A 23368-nucleotide genomic window follows, 5' to 3' on the forward strand; every position below is an offset into this window, starting at 1 on the left:
AGACAAAAACACGAGTATTGAGTTTCATGGAATCAAGCAGCTGTAATTTGTAGGAAAAAAACCCAGATGAATTTGTATTGTACTATAGGGGGGGGGGGGGAATAGTTAATTAATTTTGGCTGCTAGTGCAGCAAACTCCAAAGGAGTCTGTTGAGATTTTTTTTCATAAATTCTTAGTGCTTGATCAACAGGTTTATAATTATTTTTAGGGGTTTGATTTTACTTTAAATAGGGGTGTAGTCAAAGCTATCAAGTATTTATGGATGATTTCTGTTCACAAGGTTGTAACCCTTTGTACTTCCCCCACTGAGAAAAGCTTTACATTTTAAATTGTAGGACAAAGGTTTTGTTTAATTTTTACAATCAGGTTGGGGGGGGGATGGGGAGGGGCTCATGAATCAAACAAACAAATAAAATAATCATGAACTGATAACTGATATGGAAAAAAACACATTCATTTAATCATTTTGCCCAAACACTGTATCCTTCAATTGCCTTTATGAATAAATCACAAAACATTTCTTTATAAAAAATACAACATCAAAATTATACAGTTCTTAACAAAAATTTAAGAGAAGACAGTTGACTTTTGAGAAAGGCACTGCCTCTTTAATTTCAAGGTCGGGTCATTTCCCCCCCCCCCCCCAAATGTAATGCTGATTCATAGACAAAATTATAAAGACAGATACAATGAAAGCCACATGTGAAAGTTTCACCTGAATACAGTGTCTACTTGCTGAGAAAACAGCAAGAGCTTCACTATACAATTGTTGCACGCTTTGACGGGGTCCATGGCGTTTTGTACACCCGAGGGGGGAAATGGCATCCGAGGCGAAGCCAAGGGTGCCATTTGCCACCGAGGGTATACAAAACCCATGGACCCCAGTCACAGTGTGCAACAATTGTTTTGTTATACCTTTTTATAATTGTGTGTTCTGTTGTCATCTTCAAACATTATTACGACGGACTATTCATTGTTAATAATAAGCAGACGAACAAGAAACAATTCCCTCGAACCCGCGGTTATTTCGTACACAACGCTGGAAATCGACCAACGCTGGGAACGATCAAGGTGATGTACACTGGAGTACATCACTTTTAATGCTACCCGACCCCAAGCCATGTAACATGCATTTCTGTTGAACATCACGTGATTGGTTCTCGACCAATCAAACTTCACAGTTTGTTACAAATGACTGTTGAATCTATCCAGGTTTAACAAGGAGAGAGTGGGTAGCAACCGTATCTTTGGCTGCAATATCCGTGAGCAGACACGACACAACTAACCCTCAGAAATCTGAGAATTGGTTCATGCATAAATTATTTCTAAGATTCAAATGTTTTGGGGTGAAAACTTATCAAAACCATATTTCGGAGGGAATCTTTTCTCATAATAGTTGATACTATCAACAGCTTCAGTGCTTCTCACAAAGTAAGCTCTTACGGTCATTAAATGTTGGAATAGGTAAATGTACCGTACCAATCTATGACCCTTCCTTTCACAAGTCAAGAAAGGCAGAAGTTTCTGTACATAATAACAACAGAGCCCTCATTTTATAACTCTCCAGTCCACTACAATAAAGTTTGGTACTTCTTTCTGAGGATATTATATATTTACACATTTATTTCTCAACTATTATAAACAACTTTTCTCTCTTTGGGTTTATAGAAGAAGAAAAAAGGAAGTAGCAACAACAATTAAAAGTACAGATCTCGAATTAAAACAAACATTTCTACAGTACATGCCAAGTGTCAAGTTCAAATCATATAAAGCATAATGTCCTTAACCCAGAAATGTTTAAGTAAAATGCGTTTGTTGAGTACCCAACCCACAAATATTTAACAAGTGAATATAAATTCCGTATCTAAAAAGCACCAGTCTTTTACTGAAGAGGCTTATGACTTGAGCAATAAGGCTGTATCCAAAATGGCGGCTACGGCCAATGCTAAGATTGTTTCTATGGGACCAATGCATGTCAACATAGGGATTAGATGCAGCTGCAGATGGAAAAAAAAAAAGTCACAGATAATGATTTATCAACTTATTAACCACAAGGGAGACTGACTTGGTTATGTTATTAAATGATTAAGGGGTTGAACAAAGACAAATTCACTAGAAAAGGACCGGAGATCGTTGGTTCAAATTCTGCTCTTATAAGATACTGACTTATTCAGAAATCCATAGTATTGGTTCTTAACCACACAATGATTTTTTTCACTTTGGATCATAACACAAGGGCTGGACTTCAGAAAGCTTTTGAGCAGAAGTAATTGCTAAGCAGGGCACCAGTCACATCAATGTAAATGACATGGCTTTTTAGCTGATAACCTCATTCTGCTGAGTAGTATTTTTACTTTGCTAACAATTGTTTTGCTTACAAGCTTTATGAAACTGACCAAGGAATGATTTTTTTCTGCCCATAGACCGCTCACAGTCTGCATACATTATAATAAAGTTCCCTGTATGAACTTATAATAATGAATACTGATGCTCATCACACAAAAAGGCGCCTTTTTCACCATCTCAGTTAAGGTAAAATGATTTGAATGTTTAGATGAAGAAAAAAAATCTACCAAAAAATTATGATAAGTGTCAACCTACAAACTAAATTTACACTATTAAAAAAAAAATCTAAATCCGATGGCATGAAGAGATGGTATTAAAGATGCTATGTCAGATTTTTGGCCGATTTGACCCCAAAATTTTGATTTAAAATTCAATAGATATTTTGATGGGGGTCGAGAAAGTTACAAGCTTTCATTTGAGCCATTGCTCGAAAAAGTCCGCCAATTATTAGTAGCAGTAAAATAAAGTGCTCAAAATTAGTTTTTGTTGGGATCCCGACAATATATCACGTGACCAATTATTATGTGTTTCATAAGAAACTTTTTTAATTTTTGTCATGGTTCCTGACCATCAAAAGTAAAAGTTTAACATTTTGTCGTTAGAGCGGGTGATACTCTTTGAAATACCATTCACGCAAAAAATTTTTTTTTTCAATGCTTGGGGCAAAAAAACTGACATAGCATCTTTAACAAACAATGTACAAAATAAGGAAAGTACTATGACCTATAACATCACCTCCGACCCCGACTTCGACTCCGACTTCGCTCTCGATCCCTGGAATGTGATTTCTTTCGCTCTGTTGATCGGCTACGTCTCCTATCTCGGTGGCTCTTTCTATCTCGCTCTCGACTATGCCGTCTCTCTCGGCTTCGACTCCTTGGCTCTCGTCGCTCCTTCTGCTGTCTTTCTCGCTCCCGCTGCAAGGCACGCGAAAAGTCGTCCCCTTCTCTTTCCCGGCGTCTATCACGGCTCCGGCTCCGCCGTTGATCGCGACTTTTGTCCTGACTTCTCCGCCGACGCCTTTCCGGGCTGCGACTGCGAGGGCGCTTCTCGCGACTCCTACTGCGTCTCCGGCGGTCGTTGTTTTTACTGTGGCTGTGCTGGCGCTCTTTGCTCCGACTCCTGCGATGGTCTCGACTGCGATTGCTGGTGTGGCTTCCACTTCGGGAGTTGTCTCTGGATCCGCCCCTAAAAGAAAAATTGTCAGTGTTTTAGGAAGTTACTAAGCAATGTCTAATCTTGTTTACACCATTCCAGGCCTAAGTTATGCTTTTAAGACAGCTTTCTATAACTCGGTCCTGGACTTGATGCTTAAATGGTCACCACCAAAAATCAACTAAACACAATTAAGCTCAGCTCTTTGAAATTAATTGGTCAGCTTATAGCTTCAGTGCAAATGAAAGATGCAACAGTGTTAGGATGTGTCTGAATAACGCAACTTCGGCTGCGGCTATCAGCTGTAGCCATCGGCTGTGGCTATCAGCTGTAGGCTTTGGCTGCTGCTATCAGCTGTAGGCTTTGGCTGCTGCTATAGCCATCAGCTGCAACATCTAGAAAAGGACATTTTGACTTTCAAGCCGTAGCCACTACTGAAGCCATCAATTTGAACACGTCTTAGACTCACCTGCTCTTTCGAGCCATTGGTTCTTCAGGCTCTTCTTCTTCTTCTACGCCTCCTGCCTCAATTTGTTTCTCACGTTGCCTCTCCAGGAACCCCTCCTTCCACTCTGACAACTTCAACTCAAGGTCCTAGTGTGCAAGCAAATCAAAGTATGGGTAAGCAAAACAACTCTGGATGACAATGAAGGCGGACAGGAGGTAGGCTAACTGTGTACTGTGAATAAGCATTGACCATACAATATCATTATGCAGGCTGGAATAGTTTATCTACCATTCAACATTACAGTGGGTGATATTGAATGGTCACACAGTAGGAGGGTTGACTGTGTACATGTTTGTATCTATGCATTCATGACATAAAATCATGTTGCTGGCTGGCATAGTTAATATCTATCATAAAAAAACTTTAGGCACAGTGGATGATATTGGATGATCACACAGTAGGAGGGTGAAGGCTAGGTTCACTCACTGATTTCACTTACCTTCATTATGGGGACAGGGATTCTAGGAAAGAGGGTAGAGAACCACTCTAACTTGGTAAGGAAGCTACGTGCCATCTCTCCGATGGTCATGGTGCAACCAGACCCAGCCTTGGCGTCAATCTCCTGTAGATGTAGTACACAGGGAAAGGAAGAAGACAAACAAAACAAAAGACAGAGACGATGAACGGGGTACGGAAGAAGTTTGAACGAGATTGAAGAGTAACATGAGAACACATGCATTGGATGAGAGAATGACAGAAGAGGAAAACACAGAAGAACAGCACAGTAAAAAACAGTTTAAGAGGGACAATGGTGACACCAACAGACAGACCAATAGGCAAAACAGGAAGAAAGGGCAAAACATAAGAAAAGACACACAAAAAGAAAGGCAAATACACGACAGGACAAAAAAGGATGACAGGTAAAAAATATTTTAAAAAGCATACAGAAAGACAAAGTATAGGAAACAGCAGAAAGACAGATACAAAATAGGAAAAGACAGACAAAAAGACAGGCAAGTATATGACAGAACAAACAGATAAGACAGAACAAATGGATACATGTACATAGACAAGCAAAATAAAGGAATTGACAAAAAGAAAGACAGGCAATTGGAAAGACAAGTGAAATGAAAACAAAGAATGACAGGACATGGATTTGCAAAGAGGGACAATAAAAAAAGTGTAGGTTTTTAAATTATACCACAAAAAGAATTTGGGGAAGAAGAAGAAGAGAAAAACAGTGGTGATTCAATTCAAACAAGACAACGAGTGGAGGAGGAAATAGAAAGAGGACAAAAAGGTAGCAGTTAATATGGTACATCAACAAAGCTTAAGACAGAAACAACTTTTCTTAGAAATGAAGGTCTCATCGTGGGTCTTGGTCATTTGGTTTGTATAGTCTTTTCAAGCAACGAGTATTATTATATTTGGAAACCAAACAAACAATGCTTGTCAATCAGATGAAATGAGAGCTAACCATAGCTTCTTATAAATTGAAAAGATTGATACAAAACCTTTTGGATTTGTTCATCACGATAATTTTAAGCTTGGTTTTAAATTCAAAACAACCTGCAACTTAGACTTTCACAAAGTCAATGGATACATGTAAAACAAATATGTACAATGTATATATATTTACAGAACTCTTCCAGGGGTTGAATCACACCCTGCCTACTAATTATAAGCAACCCCTCAGGTATTGTTCTAACTACAGTCGGGTACAATTTTCCTCAGACTTCTAAAAAACAATTGTCTCATTTAAAAATGTATGTTTAAAATTTGGGAGCATAATTAATCACTTTTTAAAACTGTTCAATAGTATCATCATATGATTACTTAACGGTTCCGACCATTGATAGGCTCCCATATTTATTAACCACAAAATGTTAACCATTACTGTTTAGAAACAGCTTATTACGATATTTTAACCCCCAAAGTATCAGTTGACAAAACTATGTGTGTCTCTATCGTTAAAACTTGTAAACAAACACTTTCTTATAAGCAAAACAACCAGAGCACAGACTTAATGCCCAAACTACAAAACCGACTAGACACAATAATTCCAGTCATTTTTTAAAAAGCCTAGGTAGTTATAAATTAACCTCAATGCGAAAGGTGATCGTATCTCACGCTGAACGCATTCAAGGGGTCCACTGAGCCTGCTGACCACTCTAAAAACTGATCCATAGAAAAAAGAAAAGTTGTTATAACCGACCAACTATGCTGACTTCATCAACTTCATCAAGTAAAACTGATTTTCCCATGTTTACTCTGAACAGACAATGATTTTCAAAACATTTATTTGATTAGAAGAAAATAATTAGTTTCTATTTTTTTTTAAATTGCTTACAAATGGATTGAGTTTCTTTTTCATCAAATCTTTTAATCTAAAAAGATAAATTCTTTGGTTATAAAAATTATATTTTATTTGAATGTTCGTACTCACCTTCAACTGCACTCTGACTAGTCACGTAAAAGAAGTTAAAATCTCAGTGCGTGGAAAAAAAACTCTTTTGAATTCTTTCAGCGTTTTCCCCAAATTTGTTGATCCCAGTCTTGATAAATATTGTTGAAAATCTCAGCAAGTTTGATACATTCTCTACACTTTGCCTAGAAAAGGCTATTTTCGCAGTGTCTTACAGAAAAGATTGACAAGTTTTAGTCATCTTAAAGACCCCTTACATAAGACTCCAACTCCTTTAAAAAAGCAGCAAGGACATATTTTTCTGTGTTTACCACATAAGTTTGTATCTTTTTGTGAGGCTGGAGAATGTTTTCCAGATGCAAAAAATGGTCTCTCTCTGGGTTAACTCCAAAGGGCGCACTAATGGTAATTTTTTAATGAAAAATAACAAATGGTTTCATTTACCATCACAACCTACCTCCTCGTCTTCTAGATAAGGCTCCAGCCATTCCCATAAATCAGCTGGTGGTTGACTGTACCTGAAAGACACGAGCAACATTGTTAGGTATTGTCAATCAGATGCTTCATTTGTCTAGATAGTGCGACCACATGGTGATAATTGGTAATAACTCAAAATAATTATTGGCATACAAACTATGGAGAGCTGTTGATAGTTTAAAAGATGTGAGAAACTGCTCCCTCTTAAGAATCATAGTCTTTGAGAAAGAGGTAATTTCGCACTCGAACAACAAAAGACTTCAGCTGAAAGCCTTTTATTATGCATCTAAAAGTGCACAAAGTTGGGCAACAAGAGTGTTTTTCCTTTCAATTTTTCTTGCAGCTTTGATGACCAATTTAGCAAAAATTTGCACAGGTTTGTTGCACATTTTATGCATGTTTGGATACACCAAGTGAGAACACTGGTCTTGGACATTAACCTGGTCTGTCTATTGTCTACTGTTTCACCCACAAAGTGGTCGGCAACTCTCATGAATCTTAAAACACTTGAAGGGTGGTCTTGCACCTACCTACCTGACGTACATGAAACCAAGACCTCTGATGTATGGCGAGTCAGAGTGAGACAGAAGACCATTCAGCTGTTTCCGTGTCAGCTTCAATGTGTACAACTTGTAAAGAAGGCAGTAGGCAGATGAGACGATGCCTCCTGCACCAACACCACGGACCTAATAGATGAAGAAGTTGTTATTAAAGGAACACAATGCCTTGGATCAGACGAGTTGGTCTATAAAAAGCGTCCTGTAACCGTTTGTTATGAAATGCATATGGTTGGAAAGATGTTTTGAAAGTAGAATACAATGATCCACACAAGTATCACTCAAAGTAGCACGGTTTTCCTTTTACGTCGCCAACTAACACGGTCGGCCATTTATGGGAGTCAAAAATTTGACTCCCATAAATGGCCGACCGTGTTTGTCGACGAGGTAAAAGGAAAACCACGCAATTTCGAGGCATGTTTGTGTGGATCATTGTATTCTACTTTTACAATATCTTTCTACCCATACCGATTTTATACCAAACGGTTACAGGACGCTTTTCAAGGACCAACTCGACCGATCCAAGGCAACGTGTTCCTTTAACAGGAGGATGTTTAAAGGGTTTGAGTACTTTTTGTATGACACAAAACACTAACGTCCACAGTTTTTTATAAAACTTTACACGGTTGACAGATTATTATGGTAGAAGGATTCCCTTGAAAAATTACTAGGTGCAGTAGTTTTTGAGAAAAGGGTAAAACAACTTCACTAAAACATTTTGTGTCAGAAGCTTTATTTGTTCAGAACCTGGTTAGGGTCACGGCCAATCTGTCTAGTTCACCAGACTCAAGTGTGGATTTGTTTGGTATGTGTGCCAATTTGGATATAGGAAAGTGTGCCATGTGTTACTTCACCCTTGTGCGTATAGCATGTGGGAGATTTAGGAATGTTTATTTGCAAATGGTAATAAATGGCTGTTGTTACTTTTGTCTGCCTTGTTGCTGTATGTGATGTTGTTTGTTTATTTTGTTGTTATTGATCTACACTTACTCCTCCACACATGCCAATCTGCCCAGATGTCTGTCGACTGCCTCTCTCCCAGGGCTCCAAATGGGCAACCTGTATTAAAGCAAGAAGAATTGAACACAATGAATAAATAAATAATACAACAAAACGTACCAACACCAAACAGAAATATTGTACACAGAGGTACGCGTATTTTGAAACCTAGATAAATCGTTGTGGTACCTACTGCTAAACTGCCTCTAATAGCTACTGAGCAATCTCAGTGCTCTACAGTTGGTATGAAACTGCTCTAGAATTGCAAAGGCCGTGGGTTCGAATCCCACGCAAGTATTTTGCCAGTGATTTTTTTTCCACAGAGATTGGGTAAGTACTGAGTATACCGTATTAACACATATCAGTGTGTATGGGTTAAACCTAAAAGTAATAAACATAACGGGCAGAGTATACTCTTTACAACGTTGAGACCAAACCAACACTTTTCAGAGCCAACACTCACCCTAGGAGATTTACACATAGTGGTACCTGCAAGTTTACTAATTATTTAAAGTTTCTTCTTATAATTTTGTTGGGTTGATCTTTACCCTGTAGTAGATCTCATCCACAACCTCATGGTACGTCTTTAGCTTGAAGAGTTCATTCTTGAAGTACGGCGAGGACTGTATGTTGGTTAAGATTAGCGGGTTGAGGTTCATGGACGCCTCGTTGCCCCATGTGGGCAGGGTGTTACTCTTCTGAGGCATGGTCCGCTGCTGCAGAGACTTTCAACTTGACACGAGGGGTGGTGCGACCGCAGAGGTACAACACCAAGAAGGTTAAAATAGGTCAGAGGGATGAGGCGGATTCGTCTGTAACCTGTTGTGTTATGAACATAAAAACAGAATAAAGAGTAAATTTAAAGCAACTTTAACAAGGCCATGATTCATGAAGTAAATACAGCTTTCTTAATAATAGTAATACAGTCAATTAATGACAGATTTTGTATCCTGTTCCTATCACCTCTTTCATCTTTTTCCCAAGAGATTGATCTCATTTTGAAGTTTGAGTAAATTAGGTTAATTTATTTCACAATGATTTGAATGAAAAAAGAGGTACAGACATTTTTCTGCTTCCCCAGTTTCCGGTGTGGCATGTGGTTCAAACAACAACATTTTGTTATTGTTACGTACAATGTTTGTCTGACAATTGTCTGCTGACTGAGCCAGTCTGTCGTCTGTCCCGAGTCGATCCTCCGCGCGTTTCATTTTCCCGATGCAGCCGAGGAAAAATAGAATTTGGTGCTGGAAAAACATCCACTGTCTGAATTATACTGATATGATAGTGATAAGTAATAATAATTTGTTCATTAACAACAACAACATTACAAAAACAGTTTGGAAAACCGGTTAATAATAAACCATCCATGTTTATGTCGGAAACACACGGTCCTTCCATTAAAATATACACTTTTTTAGCAAGTGAAAATACGGTAAATTAACAAATCTGTTTCCCTCTGTTATATTTGTTTTTAACAAATTACACTATTTTATTAACTTTGAGAATAAATAAATACAAACCTTGAAATTGATTCCAGTTGAATGATTGAAACAACTTTCAGTACTCGAGTCGAAACAAGTGATTTTAGTAACCCACACACACACTGAGAATGACGATGAAAAAACGTTAACCACTGACTGACTTTAAAAATCCCACCGCTCGCGGCGCTATTCCATATCGAGCGTTGTGATGAGATCGATGCAAAAAGTACCTCTGGGGACGAGGTTAAAAAATAGAAAAAAAATTAACTATTTTAGTCTGGTTCCTTTTTCTGTCTTTCTGATAACATCATCAATTAACCAAAAAGGGTTAAGGTTCTATACTGACTAAAGGGAAAAAGAATGAAAACATAAAAAATACACACAAAATACGGAAACGATCGGAAACGTTACCCGCGAAGACATCGCTTGAAAGTGCATTAATCCTAATTGAACTGAAGTACCCTAAAAGAGATATATTAAGTGGATCATCTTCACCCTGATCTTCACGTTAAAAATCAAACAAGTGTGACGCCAAAAGATTCATTTACAATGGCACAATCTCACCCGGACGAGAGCGACGGGGTTTTCCTCGAAGATGGAGTGTCACCGACGCCGGGAGACGAAGCGGACTTCGCGCTATCGGTTGTGAATCTGACACGGTCCTCGGACATTCCCCTTCGGTATTTTCTGCCCAAGATTTTCTCGCCGATGGAGGCGAGCATGACCCGCAGCTGTCAGCGAATATCGGAGAAGTCTCCAAAGTACAGATTGGTGAGAACATTATTGATTTTGGGAGTATTCGATTCTGGTTGGATCGATTTTGTTTTTGTTAATGGTTGTTTTGTTTATTGTAAACTGCAAAAAAAACTGTTGAGACTCAGACTAGTTCATCTGACCGTCAGACTCTGACTGCCTTTTTTGTTTAAAAGTATCGTCCTCTCACCAGTTTTCAGGGTATAAATATAACCACACAATTTTTATCTAGGGACTGTTTACATCGCGCACAGAGAGGTAAAAGATTTGCCATGATTTTAGGGACACCTCGAAAACAGGACCTCCTACGATATAATTATAAACGTATAAACCACTCTACTTTTCAGCATTTTTTGTGAGTGAGGGATAGTTTTTTTTTGGAAAAGTTTCTGTATGGCGCCACCACTTTTTCATTCAATGTGAAATATTAAATAGTATCTAATTTTAAAATACCTCGATGAGAAATCCCCTTTTGTATGAGTGGAAAGGTGGTGGCGCCATACGCAAGGTTATACAATGGGGACATTTCATCATGGTCTGGTGCTGTGACCTTTGTGCTCTTTTCTTTAGTCTTGTGACCCAAAAATAAAAGAACCCTAAAATTCAGCAAGGGATCGGCATTGTCAAGATTTTGACACTTTTTATTTATAATAACCAACATTTAAAGCCATTATACACTTTCGGTAAACAGTATTGTCCAAGTCCCACACTTCGTGTATCACAACTTATATATAAAATAACAATCCTGTGGAAATTTAGGCTCAATCGGACATCGGAGTCGGGAGAAAATAACGGGAAAACCCACTCCTGTTTTCGCGCGTTTCGCCGTGTCATGACATGTGTTTATAACAAATCCGTAATTCTCGTTAACGAGAATTTATATTGTTTTACCGTTTTTTTCAAAAAGTAAAGCATTTCATGGACTAATATTTCAAGAGAAGTCTTTCACCATTACCTTCTGTAAACCCTGTAAATTATTTGTAAATCTGTGAACTTTTTTTTTTTTTTTCTGGAAAGGGACCAATGGCTTTAAAAGTGTTCATAAATACTTTTTAAATGCTAAGAATAAGATGCATTACATGTACATGTATATATCAAATGCAAGGGCCTCAAGACGGTCAAGTCAAGGTGCTTCATAGAGTAAAAAGTGAAGCAAAAAGTAAAGTAAAAAAAATCTCAAAAACAAGCTAGGCAGGTATTTAAAATGTGAAACCCAAATTACACTTGTCGCGATTTGTAGCTTTTTATCGTGTGTTAGTAAGTTTTTGTTAGACTCAATCTGAAAGTTCACTGATTTATCCATTTTTACCAATACTAATCCTTCTGACATTTATAATACTTGATTTGATTGCCACTCGTTAAAAAAAAACATTGAATATCATTTCCCAGTGTTGTTTTACAACTTAAATAACTCTTACCGTAAAAAATAAACTATAATGAAGAAGATTCGGCATATTAGTTTTTTTTAATCCTTTTTGTGTTTACAGATGTTTGAAACTTAGAAATCTTCATATAGTCAAACCGTAAGAATTCACAGTTTAACAAATTGCCACAATTTGTTGGGAGTCTGTAATGCAACAATCCACAACACTGGGACTGCAACTTTTGAGTCAATGTCTTATTGTGTACATTGACCTTCAAAATTGCAGACAAAATAGACGCATCGTAGTTTAGTGTGCGTGTGCATGCTCTGAAATTGGTCGTCCATACAAGTAATCCCGGTATTAACATTGATTTAATGCTGTAGGGTTATTTTTGGAAGATTTAGACTGTTTACCGTCTACTACATTGCATGTACTGTAAAGAGGCTCTCTGGTTTATACACAAATGGAGTGAGAATACATCATTCAACCAATTTTTCCAAAGAAATTATTTTGTCTGACCGCTGTCATCATAATGAGCTTAGAAAATATAATGAGTCTTTACATTGTATTTTTACTGTATAATAATTCAACATTTTTATTAAAAATACATACACAAACTATACATGTACATCAATCAACAAATTATTCCAAATTATACAATGTCTGAACTCTGAATGTCATCTTTTATGAGCTCAGAAAACTGACTTTACAATGTAATACTGTATTTTTAATTATTCAAAATTTTTAGTGAGAATATACACAAACTATCCAAATTATACACTGTCTGAATGTCATCTTTTATGAGCTCAGAAAACTGACTTTACATTGTAATACTGTATTTTTTAATTATTCAAACTTTTTAGTGAGAACTGAATGCTGAAAGTCATCAATTGTCTTAGAAAACTGACTTTACATTGACTGCATTTTTTACATACATTATGTATTCTACTATGTAAACCAAAGTGTAGGTATCACAACACACCATTTACATTGCTCAAATATGTGGCTCTAATCATTTGCCATATGCCCAAGCAATACACATTTCATTGACTCTCCATGAACAGCTGTTTTTGATATAAAATTTAACCATGCTCTGGTGATGCACTTAAATTTCATTTCCTTCCCGTTCAGTTTTTATTTGTAGGTTTTTTTTTTCAAGATGAAAATGTTATTAGAATCATAATGTGTTCATAATCCTAATATTAAAGTTATATTTGTATTAATATTAATAAAGTGTCCAAATAAATATTGCACATAAATCTTTACTTGCGCTGCGGAGGATGATTGATGGGGTATGGAATGTCAATGGCGTGATTGTTTTGTAAATTTTAAAAGCAACCTGGGTTTTTTATTATGTATTTTTATCATGTTTCATCACGAAGAGTTTTTCTTTCGTCTTCTGATTTTTATTTGCTGTTTAAATTGTGGGTTTACATTACCATGGATTTGAACACATTTAAAAAAAAATGTTTAGCATACATAGAGAGAGAGACCTGGGGAGTATACAGCCCCGAGCTGCAGTGGGGCCCCAAATGGTTTATCTTATCATGCACGATATCAACTACTACCCTTGCAGACTACCCTTGCAGATACATTTGTATACCCCTGGGTCATCAAGAGAATAAATTATTATACAGTTTTTGCTCAAGGACACAAGTGTCATGACCGAGATTCGAACCCACACTCCGATGACTTAAAGGAACACGTTGCCTTGGATCGGACGAGTTGGTCAAAACAAAAGCATTTGTAACCGTTTTTTTATAAAATGCCAATGGTTGGAAAGATGTTTTAAAAGTAGAATACAATGATCCACACAAGTTTGCCTCGAAATTGCGTGATTTTCCTTCTACTAAGCGAACTAACATGGTCGGCCATTTATGGGAGTCAAAATTTTGACCCCCATAAATGGCCGACGTGTTAGTTGACAAGTTAAAAGGAAAACCACGCAATTTCGAGGCATGTTTGTGTGGATCATTGTATTCTACTTTTACAACATCTTTCTACCCATATGCATTTTATAAAAAAACGGTTACAAACGCTTTTCAAAGACCAACTCGACCGATCCAAGGCAACTTGTTCCTTTAACCACCAAAACTTGAATTTAAAGCTCTTTACTTTTGGCCATGACACCCTACAAATACAATTATACAAATTCAATTTTTATCAAACTTAAACGAACTGTTTCTGCAAATTGGCACGATGTACATGTTCACACCAAAGACACAGATTATTATAATTCTGAACAAGAAGAATACCTGCATGAAGTCAGTGAATTTATGATTTGCATGATTACAGTAATAATGGGATTGCTCACTGATGCATGGTGCATCATTAATCAAAATGGCTATTTATGGGTTATCTTTTAATTGCTAATTGGAACAACACAGGACAATGCATTAGCAGAGTCTGCAAATACAATTAATGTAGTACTGTATGTAAGTAAGTGTAGCTGTACATGTAGGTAGTTTTTTGTAAATCCAGAGAGTGGCAATGAGCCCTATATGTTTATTGTAGTCCATGGAGGAAGGAAATGTGTCAACTAACCTATTTCAAACATGTGAACAACATTAATTATTATCAAGACCAGTAATGTATGTTGCTTACAGGCCTGTATGCTTTGTTTTGTTTTTTTAAAAGAGAATGAGCACCACAGCATTTTTTCCCCCATGGTTTACATGTTAGGGTACCCCTATTATAAGAAGTCACAAATTTCTACTGCGGAGCATTTCAAGAACACCAAGGCAAGGATCAGGGGGCATGGAGGCAAACGCTTTCAGTGCCTCTGTAAAGTATAAGGCTTATTGCTAAATTATGACATATACAAGCAAAAACCACCTGAAAGTTTTTAGCTCAAAACAGTCATCAGAGAGTCACAGGAAAATGGTGAAAAATTCTGAATACAGTATGTGTGCACTGTTTCCAAACATTACGTCATGTACTGTAACGGTTGACTAATTTCTAAATATAGGCCTACAGCAATTCAAATGAAAATATTTCACATTTTTCACCATTGATCAACTTTTTTTAGCAGCCTCTTTTGTCAAGTTTTGTTCGGGGGTGCCAGTCAAAAGCCATACAACCGTTAAACAAATATGGATCCCACACAAGTTTAGGATTTAACATAAGTTTAGTACAATGCAACCTGGGATTAGGGAAGCAAGGAGACCGATCACCTCATTCATTTGTTGTTTTTTTTTACATTTTTTTTTACATGTAGTTTAGTTTACAGCTCATTTATTTTTTTAAATACCAAGGTATGGTTCTGGCATGATTATTGTCGGATGAAATTCTTCCTTTTATTTGGAGAGCACCATTGTGTGTGGTACGTGCATTTAAACGAGGTCAGAGTTGTTAGATTTATTTTACAGCTGTGTGAACTCTACAGAGAATTATTACTCGGCCGCCGCTATTTGGAATGTTAAAATATTGTACCCGTAATAGTATCCGACATTTTAATGATATTTGTTCAACATTGATTGTATGTGTAGACCCTACTTGTGTATTTACTCTTGTTTGATTTAAAATCAGTCAAGAAGAGGGCCGCCCGAGGGAACAAAATGTCTACAAATATTAAAAGCAAAAGGGTCTAAGATTAGGAATGAAATTGGCATCAGTTTTGTTTCGCAGTTAGTGTTGATAAAAGAAAAACCCTTCTAATGAAGGAAAGGTCCAAGGAGTAAATGGGTACCTACATGTGTATGAGTAGAATTTACACAAATGCATCTTGGGAAAGTGCTTCCTTTTTGAGCCATTGGAGTCAGGGTTCTATCTAGTCCCAGTTGTGACACTTGTGTTCTTTGGCATTGTGCACTAAAACCGTAATTGCTTCTCATCACCCAGGAGTATTAATCAGGGCTTACTCTTAGTGGAAAAAATCTTATAAATGATCATATTCTGTAGGGCGTATAACAAGAGATCTACAATATAATAGGCTGCCACCATTGTTTCATTGATCATTTGGCATAATGGGAGGGGATCCCATATTCCAGCATACGTACATACAACACAATACAATACAATGCAATACAAACATTAACATGGTTATCAGCCTCGTGGCTTATGGGCCTTCAAAGCATTATCCCTTTCCTAACCCAAAAAATTCCTGGCAGTTTATTTTATGAGACTGCTTGTTGTCTTTGCTTTGCAAATAGTCAGGGTTTGATTGTGAGTGACAACGATATTCTTAAAAGGAAATTTTAGGGTGAATTGCCGAAAAATTAATCCCCTCCATGGGCAGGAGTTAACCCCTTGACAACCAGGGCCCAATTTCATAGAGCTGCTAAGCACGAAAATTTGCTTAGCATGAAATTTCTTCCTTGGTAAAAACAGGATTACCAACGGAATTTCCATTTTGTTGCATTTACTAGTTACTTGTATTCAGCTGTTGTATGGTTATCTTGAAAATCACGTAGAAATTTGGTTGGGAAATCCTGTTTTTATCAAGGCAAACATTTCATTCTAAGCAAATTTTTGTGCTTAGCAGCTCTATGAAATTGGACCCAGCTGTGTCAAGACAAAACTTACATCATTTTTGTGTCAGACATCGCAGACTTAATACAGAGAATAAAGTACTCCATGCCTGAAATACATGAACAGGTCAGAAATATTTTTATTCATTCTGAATATTATAAGAAGTTAATTAGATTTGTCGTCTGTCCTTACAATACACACATACTGTACGTGCAGGCTGTAGAGTTATTACATTCTTCCTTTCCGTCACCTGGCAACAAATATAAAGGCCGAGAATGGTTTACTATTTTTTAGGGGCACTCATTGCAGATTAGATTGTATATTTATTAGCAGTCTACAGTGAGTATTAAATGCCCCCCAAAATATTCTTACTCAAGGTTTTTGTTTTTAAAGAATTTAAACGTAGACTTTGTAATGTCAAAGTTACAAGTTTGTTTCCAACCTTGAGTACATGTGTACAAGCAACATTCACTGCCAAATAATATAACAAATGTAATGTTAGGCTTACCGTATGACTGAAAAATCAGTTGTGCTTCTAATAAAATTTACCCACTATATTTATCAGAAATAAGCATCTAAAGGTTGTACGTATTAAAACCCACATGTTGTCAAACAAGGTAATCAAGGTCACCAAAACAAAATGTGGAGAGTGTTTGTACAGTGTATAGTTTTTAACAGTAGAAGGTAGCCTTTGCAATACAACAAAATGCACCAAATGGCAAATGTTTTTGTACTCTGCATTCCCAGTGGAAAAAACTTAAAGGCAGTGGACACTATTGGTAATTACTCAAAATAGTTATTGGCATAAAACCTTACTTGGTGGTGAGTAATGGGGAGAGGTTGATGGTATAAAACATTGTGAGAAACGGCTCCCTCTGAAGTGCCATAGTGTTAGAGAAAGACGTAATTTTCCAGGAATTTGATTTCGAGACCTCAGATTTAGAACTTAGGTCTCGAAATCAACCATCTAAACACACACAACTTCGTGTGACAAGGCACGTTCGATGACCGATTGAGCTCAAATTTTCACAGGTTTGTTATTTTATGCTTATGTTGAGATACACCAACTGTGAAGGCTAGTCTTTGACAATTACCAATAGTGTCCACTGCCTTTAAAATGGTGCCAGACCGTTTTTTTGTGTGTTAGATCTCAGTTCTTAGTTACATATGGACATGTCATGCTACAGTGTAGTTGTGTCTTATACCTTACTTTAATTCTTCTTCTTGCAGCTAAATACTGAATGGGGAAACAAATCATCATCTTACAGGGATGGGCCTGGTATCCTGGCATTAGTTACCGTTGAAAGCCGATCGTTGGATCAACAAAGCGTCGCTAAAGTTGAGAGTCATATTAAGAAGATGATGAAAGGAACGGCGTGCCAATTGTTGAGGTGAGAGGGGTTAATATAATAGGCCAAGGCTAGAGGGGTTGATAGGTCAGGGCTAGAGTGGTCAGGAGTTGTTTGCCCAGGGCTAGATTGGTCAAGAGCTTGTAGGCCAGGGCTAGATTGGTCAAAAGTTTGAAGGCCAGGGGTAATATGGTCGAGGGTTCATTGGCCAGGGGTCGATTTTACAAAGAGTTAGGACTCGTCTTATCTCGAGTTAGGACGAGTAAGTCCTAACTTAGGATTAATCTTAAGGTCTGCATGCTACAGTGCAGGGTTGGGACTCATCCTAAGTCCTCAGTTAAGTCTTAAGTTAGGAAGAGTTTTGTGAAATAGACGGCAGGGGTTACAGTTGGTGAGTATTTGATCGGCAAGGTGCTATAGAGGTGTCAGTGGTTGATACTGTAGGCCAGGGGCTAGTGAAGGCATGAATTGATACTCTACGAGCTATAGGGAGTAATAAAGTGAGAGTTTCAGGGAAAATTTAGTAATTTATCTTTGGCAATCTTATTTCACCAGGTGGAACCAACATCATTTTCTTCTGTTATTTGAGTCGGCAAATGATTACGAGTCTTTTGGAAGGCTCTTCTTGGAGGAGAAATTGGATGACTGTGAAGGATTCCGTGTGACTGCTATTGAACGTAAGTCTCAATTTCAAATAATTATTACCACGAGAGAAACTGACTGGAAAAATTGTGTACATGGTTTGGGGTTGAACAAAGACAAAGTAGCAAGGATGTGATTTCTCCAGTTTTAACCAGAATTACGAGGGCTTTAAAAAAAAAATTTTTTCTAAAGATCAAATTGAGAAAAAATCTGACAGTTTAGCCTGTCACAGGTATTAATAAATGCTGGTTCTCAATAACTTGAAAGTACCACTCATTGTATGTGTCTTTTTTGTGTTTCCGTTCAGCATCCATCTTGACCAATCCACCGCGCTGCTTCGTGGAGATTGAGACGCTCCACGGATCGCAAACTCGTGACGCCCTCAAGTCTTTCATCTCCTACTTCTCCGGTGCCTTCCAGCATGCCAGCATCCTGGAGATCCAGAGGCTATTCCCCTTCACTGAATCCCTGGAAGGTGACATCCCAAGGCTGGCCCTCACCTTGATGTTCAGCGGGAAAGCCCAATCCCGAGCCACTGAAGTCGTCAAGGTACTCTCGGGTGATCCATGGGTACCGTTCAGTCTTCCGGATGCAGTGGCTAGCGAACTCAGCGACGATACGGCGTACTTCAAACACACCAAGTTGCCGCTCCCACTGTGGGGGGTGAAAACAGGGGCCAACACGTCTGGCGTTCGAGTGACGCTTTTTGTTAAAGACAGCCTGAGCTTTCAATCAATGGACACGTTCTATAGCAAAGTCACTGGCGTCACCCCGCTACAGCAGAACGGCGGCAACACAGCTAAGAGCAGCACTTTCCCACTCTCCCCAAGGTTGGAGTTCTCTCTCGCATTCTACCAGGGCGTGGTCCCACAAACAAGCCAGAATCAGCTCCTGTACTTTCAAACAAACGAGTCAGCCATCGGGGCGGAAAAGCTGGCGGAAGACCATTGGCAGCTGAAAGACCCCGAAGATAATCTTGTGGTGCTTTTTACAACGATGAAGTAAGACAAGTATATTTGTAGCTAGTAAAACTAGAGTTTATGTTTAGCGGTACTATTATTATAGACTATTTAAATAATGCACCGGTGAAGCTATCTATGATTTCATGTGTCCAACTCATTTTCTGTGATTTTTTTTATACTAGAAGTCAGTTGATTGTTTGCTCAAGGCAGCGGGGTAAACCCAATATGGGTATACCGTCACATTGATCATAAACTCTTCCCCTCATTAGGTTATAAATCAGAGAATGTGAAAGCGCTTTGAAATGCCTATGGAAAATGCTATACAAATGTTATTTATTGTTATTATAAATGGTCCCTTGATCGGGAAATTCATGGAACACCATTCGTCATGCTGACACTTTGAGCCAAATTTCATGTCCCAAAAGGTTTGCTTAGGACAGGAAAAATCTTCCTACAAGTTACAGCTACAGTGCCATGTCTTTCTTTTTTAATGTGCTGGTAATCCGCTTTGATTCTATTTTGATTTGGGGTTAAACAAAGAAAATTGACCAGAGTGGGATTCGATCCAATGACCTCCAGACTAACGTGCTGGCACTCTTCCAACTGAGCTATCTAGCCCTTTGTTTGGCGGTCTCCTGATTCTATTTTGCAAACAAACTTGCTACATTGGAGGTGAAACTTTCTGCTTGATGAAAGCGGGCCTGGAATTGGTATAAACGATTCTGATATTGTCCCCGTCTTTGAAAGAAGGCCTTTGAAGTTAAGTTGTACGTATTTTCACTGTTGCCTTTTAAAGCTGGTTTTAAACTTTGTGCAGCTGTAGTACTCTTAAAGAATTGTCACCATACTTTTGATATCTCGTTTTTGGTAGTCACTCTGTTGAAAGAAAAAACACAAAATGAAGTATGACCAACACGTATGTGAATATTTACCAGTGAGCAGCCTGACATCTCTTAAAATAATATTTGTTCAAAAGTATTTAAAAGAATACTTTGGTATTGGTGACAAGTAATATATTTTACTGTAGGAAAATTGTTACAATTGTAAGTTAGATTCTAGTGCTTCTTTGTTACTTTATTCTTTTTTATGAGCAATCCAACCCCTTCCCAGCCTTTCTTCCGCGAAAAAAATGTTCCCCTCTTTCCTCCAAAAACACATAAAGATGTCTTTGTATCACTTCAAGTTATCTTAATAGCAAATGTTAGATTATATTTAGTCGGGTGAAAGTAGCTCTTGCAGAAATTACGACGACAAATTGTGGTTTACTTTAATGAAAAATTGCCTTTCAGATCAACTACATGTACGTATGAACAAAAACAAATGATATTTTTAAAGTACATAAGAAAGATCGTAAACTCACACTGTTATTCTTGTAAAGGGTACAAAATTTAGCAGATGAATTTTTTGTCGAGTATGTAAATTTACACAGCCTCGTATGTGTATGGTAGAATTTTAAATGTAGCAATTGTAAATTGTGTAATATCTTTTTAAATAGTTATAGATTGGTAGAATATGTATATTACAACTTGGGTTTTTTTCTTTTTCTTTTTTCTACGTAACTTTATTCGGTGTATCTATTTTTCTCTCGTAGCAAACGCTTTGAGATTTAATGTAGTAACTCAAATTGAAACACCTGAATATGCACACAATGCTGTCAGGTTGACTTTGATCAACCACACAGTAATATTTTAAGGCGTGTTTTGGTGAGTCTGAAATGAGTTTCTAGCTTGAAACTCAATGACTTAAAGGAACACGTTGCCTTGGATCGGTCGAGTTGGTCTTTGAAAAGCGTTTGTAACTGTTTATAATAAAATGCATATATATGGGTCGAAAGATGTTGCAAAAGTAGAATACAATGATCCACACAAACATGCCTCAAAATTGCGTGGTTTTCCTTTTGCTTTGTCGAGTACATGAGCGGCCATTTATGGCAGTCAAATTAATTTTTGACTCCTAAAAATGGCAGACCATGTTAGTTCGCAAAGAAAAGGGAAAACAATTTCGAGGCACATTTGTGTGGATCATTGTATTCTACTTTTACAACATCTTTCCAACCATATGTATTTAATAACAAACGGTTACAAAAGCTTTTTATAGACCAACTCTTCCGATCCAAGGCAACGTGTTCCTTTAAAAAACTTCCTACAACGCCCTCTATGGCACCAAGAAGGGTATAAAAGGGCAGTTCAGCATTTGTACATGGTCACCCTTCTGAAGAAGCTCCTAGCTTATGTACATGTGAAATGTAATTACTAAATTTTGGATTTGTAAAAACAAATCTTTTAATTCATCTTTATCAACAATCGAGATGAACTTATTTTAAAAAATGGTTCCCCAACCAGAAACTGTTCTTGTACACTTCCCGTGAAATTTGGTATCCTAAAAACACATGGCCACTATTGCAATTGGGTTCTAAATCTCATTAACTGATAGACAATTCATCATTGGGCTGTCTTGCTTTTCAAGAAACCAATCTTGCATCAACAGGAGCATTTCAGACAAAATAAATCCAGAGGATGCTTTTTACTACCATTACCATCTTTATAACAAAGGATGACTCTGCCTTTATAAGGCACATGGCTTGTCAAAATATTACCATGTTTTCCGACAAAATTCTATTCTACTTATTTTTCTCAGACTTCACTTTCTGAGCAGTTTTTTTTAGATTTTTGTTTATTTATTTTTGTTTACATTTATATTAGCATTGTTTAATCTTATCTGTATGAATGAATTCATCATATTCTTTTTCAAGGAAACAGTACTAGGTACAGTGTACATTAACAGTGTAAAGGGAATGTTTTAAAACAGCTTAGTAAAGGAAATGTTTCACAGCTTTAAAGGGAATGATTTTACAGCTTAAAAGGAATGTTTAGCAACTTAAAGGGGATGTTTAAAAACCGGGAGTATAGGTGAAAGGTGTTTGGATTTTTCTTACGCATTGATTAGAGATAAACCTTTGAAATATTTAGCTGTCGGAACTTCTGCTTTATGTATCAGATGTCTAAACCATTTAGAAACTGGCCATGTCGATCAACAAATGTTAAAGATTGAAAATTGAGTGTGAGACTAAGATCAGAAAGACTTTGGTTTGAATCCCACTGTGTTCCCCCCCCCCCATAGCTCTTGAAAGCACTGAGTGTACAGATGTGTAGTTGGGTTTTGTTTTTTCTGCTCTGTTTATCAAAAGTAATAATTTGCAATTGTCTGATCTTTCAATATCATCCTGAGTGGTTTTGAATGATATATAAACTATGCCAGCCTGCAATATGATATAGTACGGTGAATGCATCCACACAGTACACAGTCAATCCTCTCACTGTTTGATAGTTTTTTATCATCTGCTGTGGTTTTGAATATTTGATAAACTATGTCAGCCTGCAATAACATGTTATGACTGTGCAGTACACAGTCGACCCTCCTACTATCTGACCATTCAATATCATCTACTGTAATTTTTGTAGTATTGTGAGTGTGCCCAACACAACACCACGATGGGAGACTTTGGGGGACACTTGGTGGCAGCAGATTTGATCATGTTATGAAAAAAGCTAAACCTTAAAGTCTGGTTCATACTTCATGCGAATGCTTCGTGCGAAATGAAGTTTCTTGCGTCACAAAAGGAAGAGCAGCGCGTACCGATTGTTGTGCACCAAGTTTTGCATCGCGTTCGCAGGATGTATGAGCCAGGGTTTAGTTTTGATTCTAATTTCTTATAGAAAAGTAAATTTTCTTGAAAAGCAACATTAACTTATTTAATGTGTATATTTAACCCTTTCCTATGCATCAGTAATATTTGACTTCAAAGCAAACATGTTGAGTTCTGTAAAACTGAAATTATGCATTACAGTTGCATGTGTATTTTTTATAATATTTTTCTTGTCCAGTCCGATCATAAACCTATTAAAAATGGTCTGTTTGTGGCCAAATCCCACAACGTCA

At 37.4% G+C, this 23368-nt stretch overlaps 2 protein-coding genes across 3 annotated transcripts; one reads left to right on the plus strand and one right to left on the minus strand.

Annotated features, from left to right (window-relative positions):
- Positions 1–458: 458 nt before the first annotated feature.
- Positions 459–10044, minus strand: LOC139948218 (pre-mRNA-splicing factor 38B-like). Of its 2 annotated transcripts, none has more exons than XM_071946303.1 (8): positions 9929–10044; positions 8957–9227; positions 8400–8468; positions 7387–7538; positions 6833–6893; positions 4450–4572; positions 3972–4096; positions 459–3523 (listed from the first exon to the last, which is right to left on the minus strand). In XM_071946303.1, the coding sequence occupies exons 2-8, from the start codon at positions 9113–9115 to the stop codon at positions 3079–3081; spliced, it is 1134 nt and encodes a 377-aa protein (XP_071802404.1). In that variant the 5' UTR covers positions 9116–9227; positions 9929–10044; the 3' UTR covers positions 459–3078. The 2 variants fall into 2 exon arrangements, with proteins under 2 accessions (XP_071802404.1, XP_071802403.1); XM_071946302.1 differs by having other exon boundaries at positions 459–3535.
- A 236-nt stretch (positions 10045–10280) lies between these two features.
- LOC139948093 (uncharacterized) lies at positions 10281–23368 on the plus strand. Its single transcript, XM_071946123.1, has 4 exons — positions 10281–10660; positions 17707–17867; positions 18381–18502; positions 18775–23368. The coding sequence occupies exons 1-4, from the start codon at positions 10439–10441 to the stop codon at positions 19470–19472; spliced, it is 1203 nt and encodes a 400-aa protein (XP_071802224.1). The 5' UTR covers positions 10281–10438; the 3' UTR covers positions 19473–23368.

Source organism: Asterias amurensis, chromosome 15 (genome assembly GCF_032118995.1).
Source record: "Asterias amurensis chromosome 15, ASM3211899v1".
Taxonomy (NCBI): Eukaryota; Metazoa; Echinodermata; class Asteroidea; order Forcipulatida; family Asteriidae; genus Asterias; species Asterias amurensis.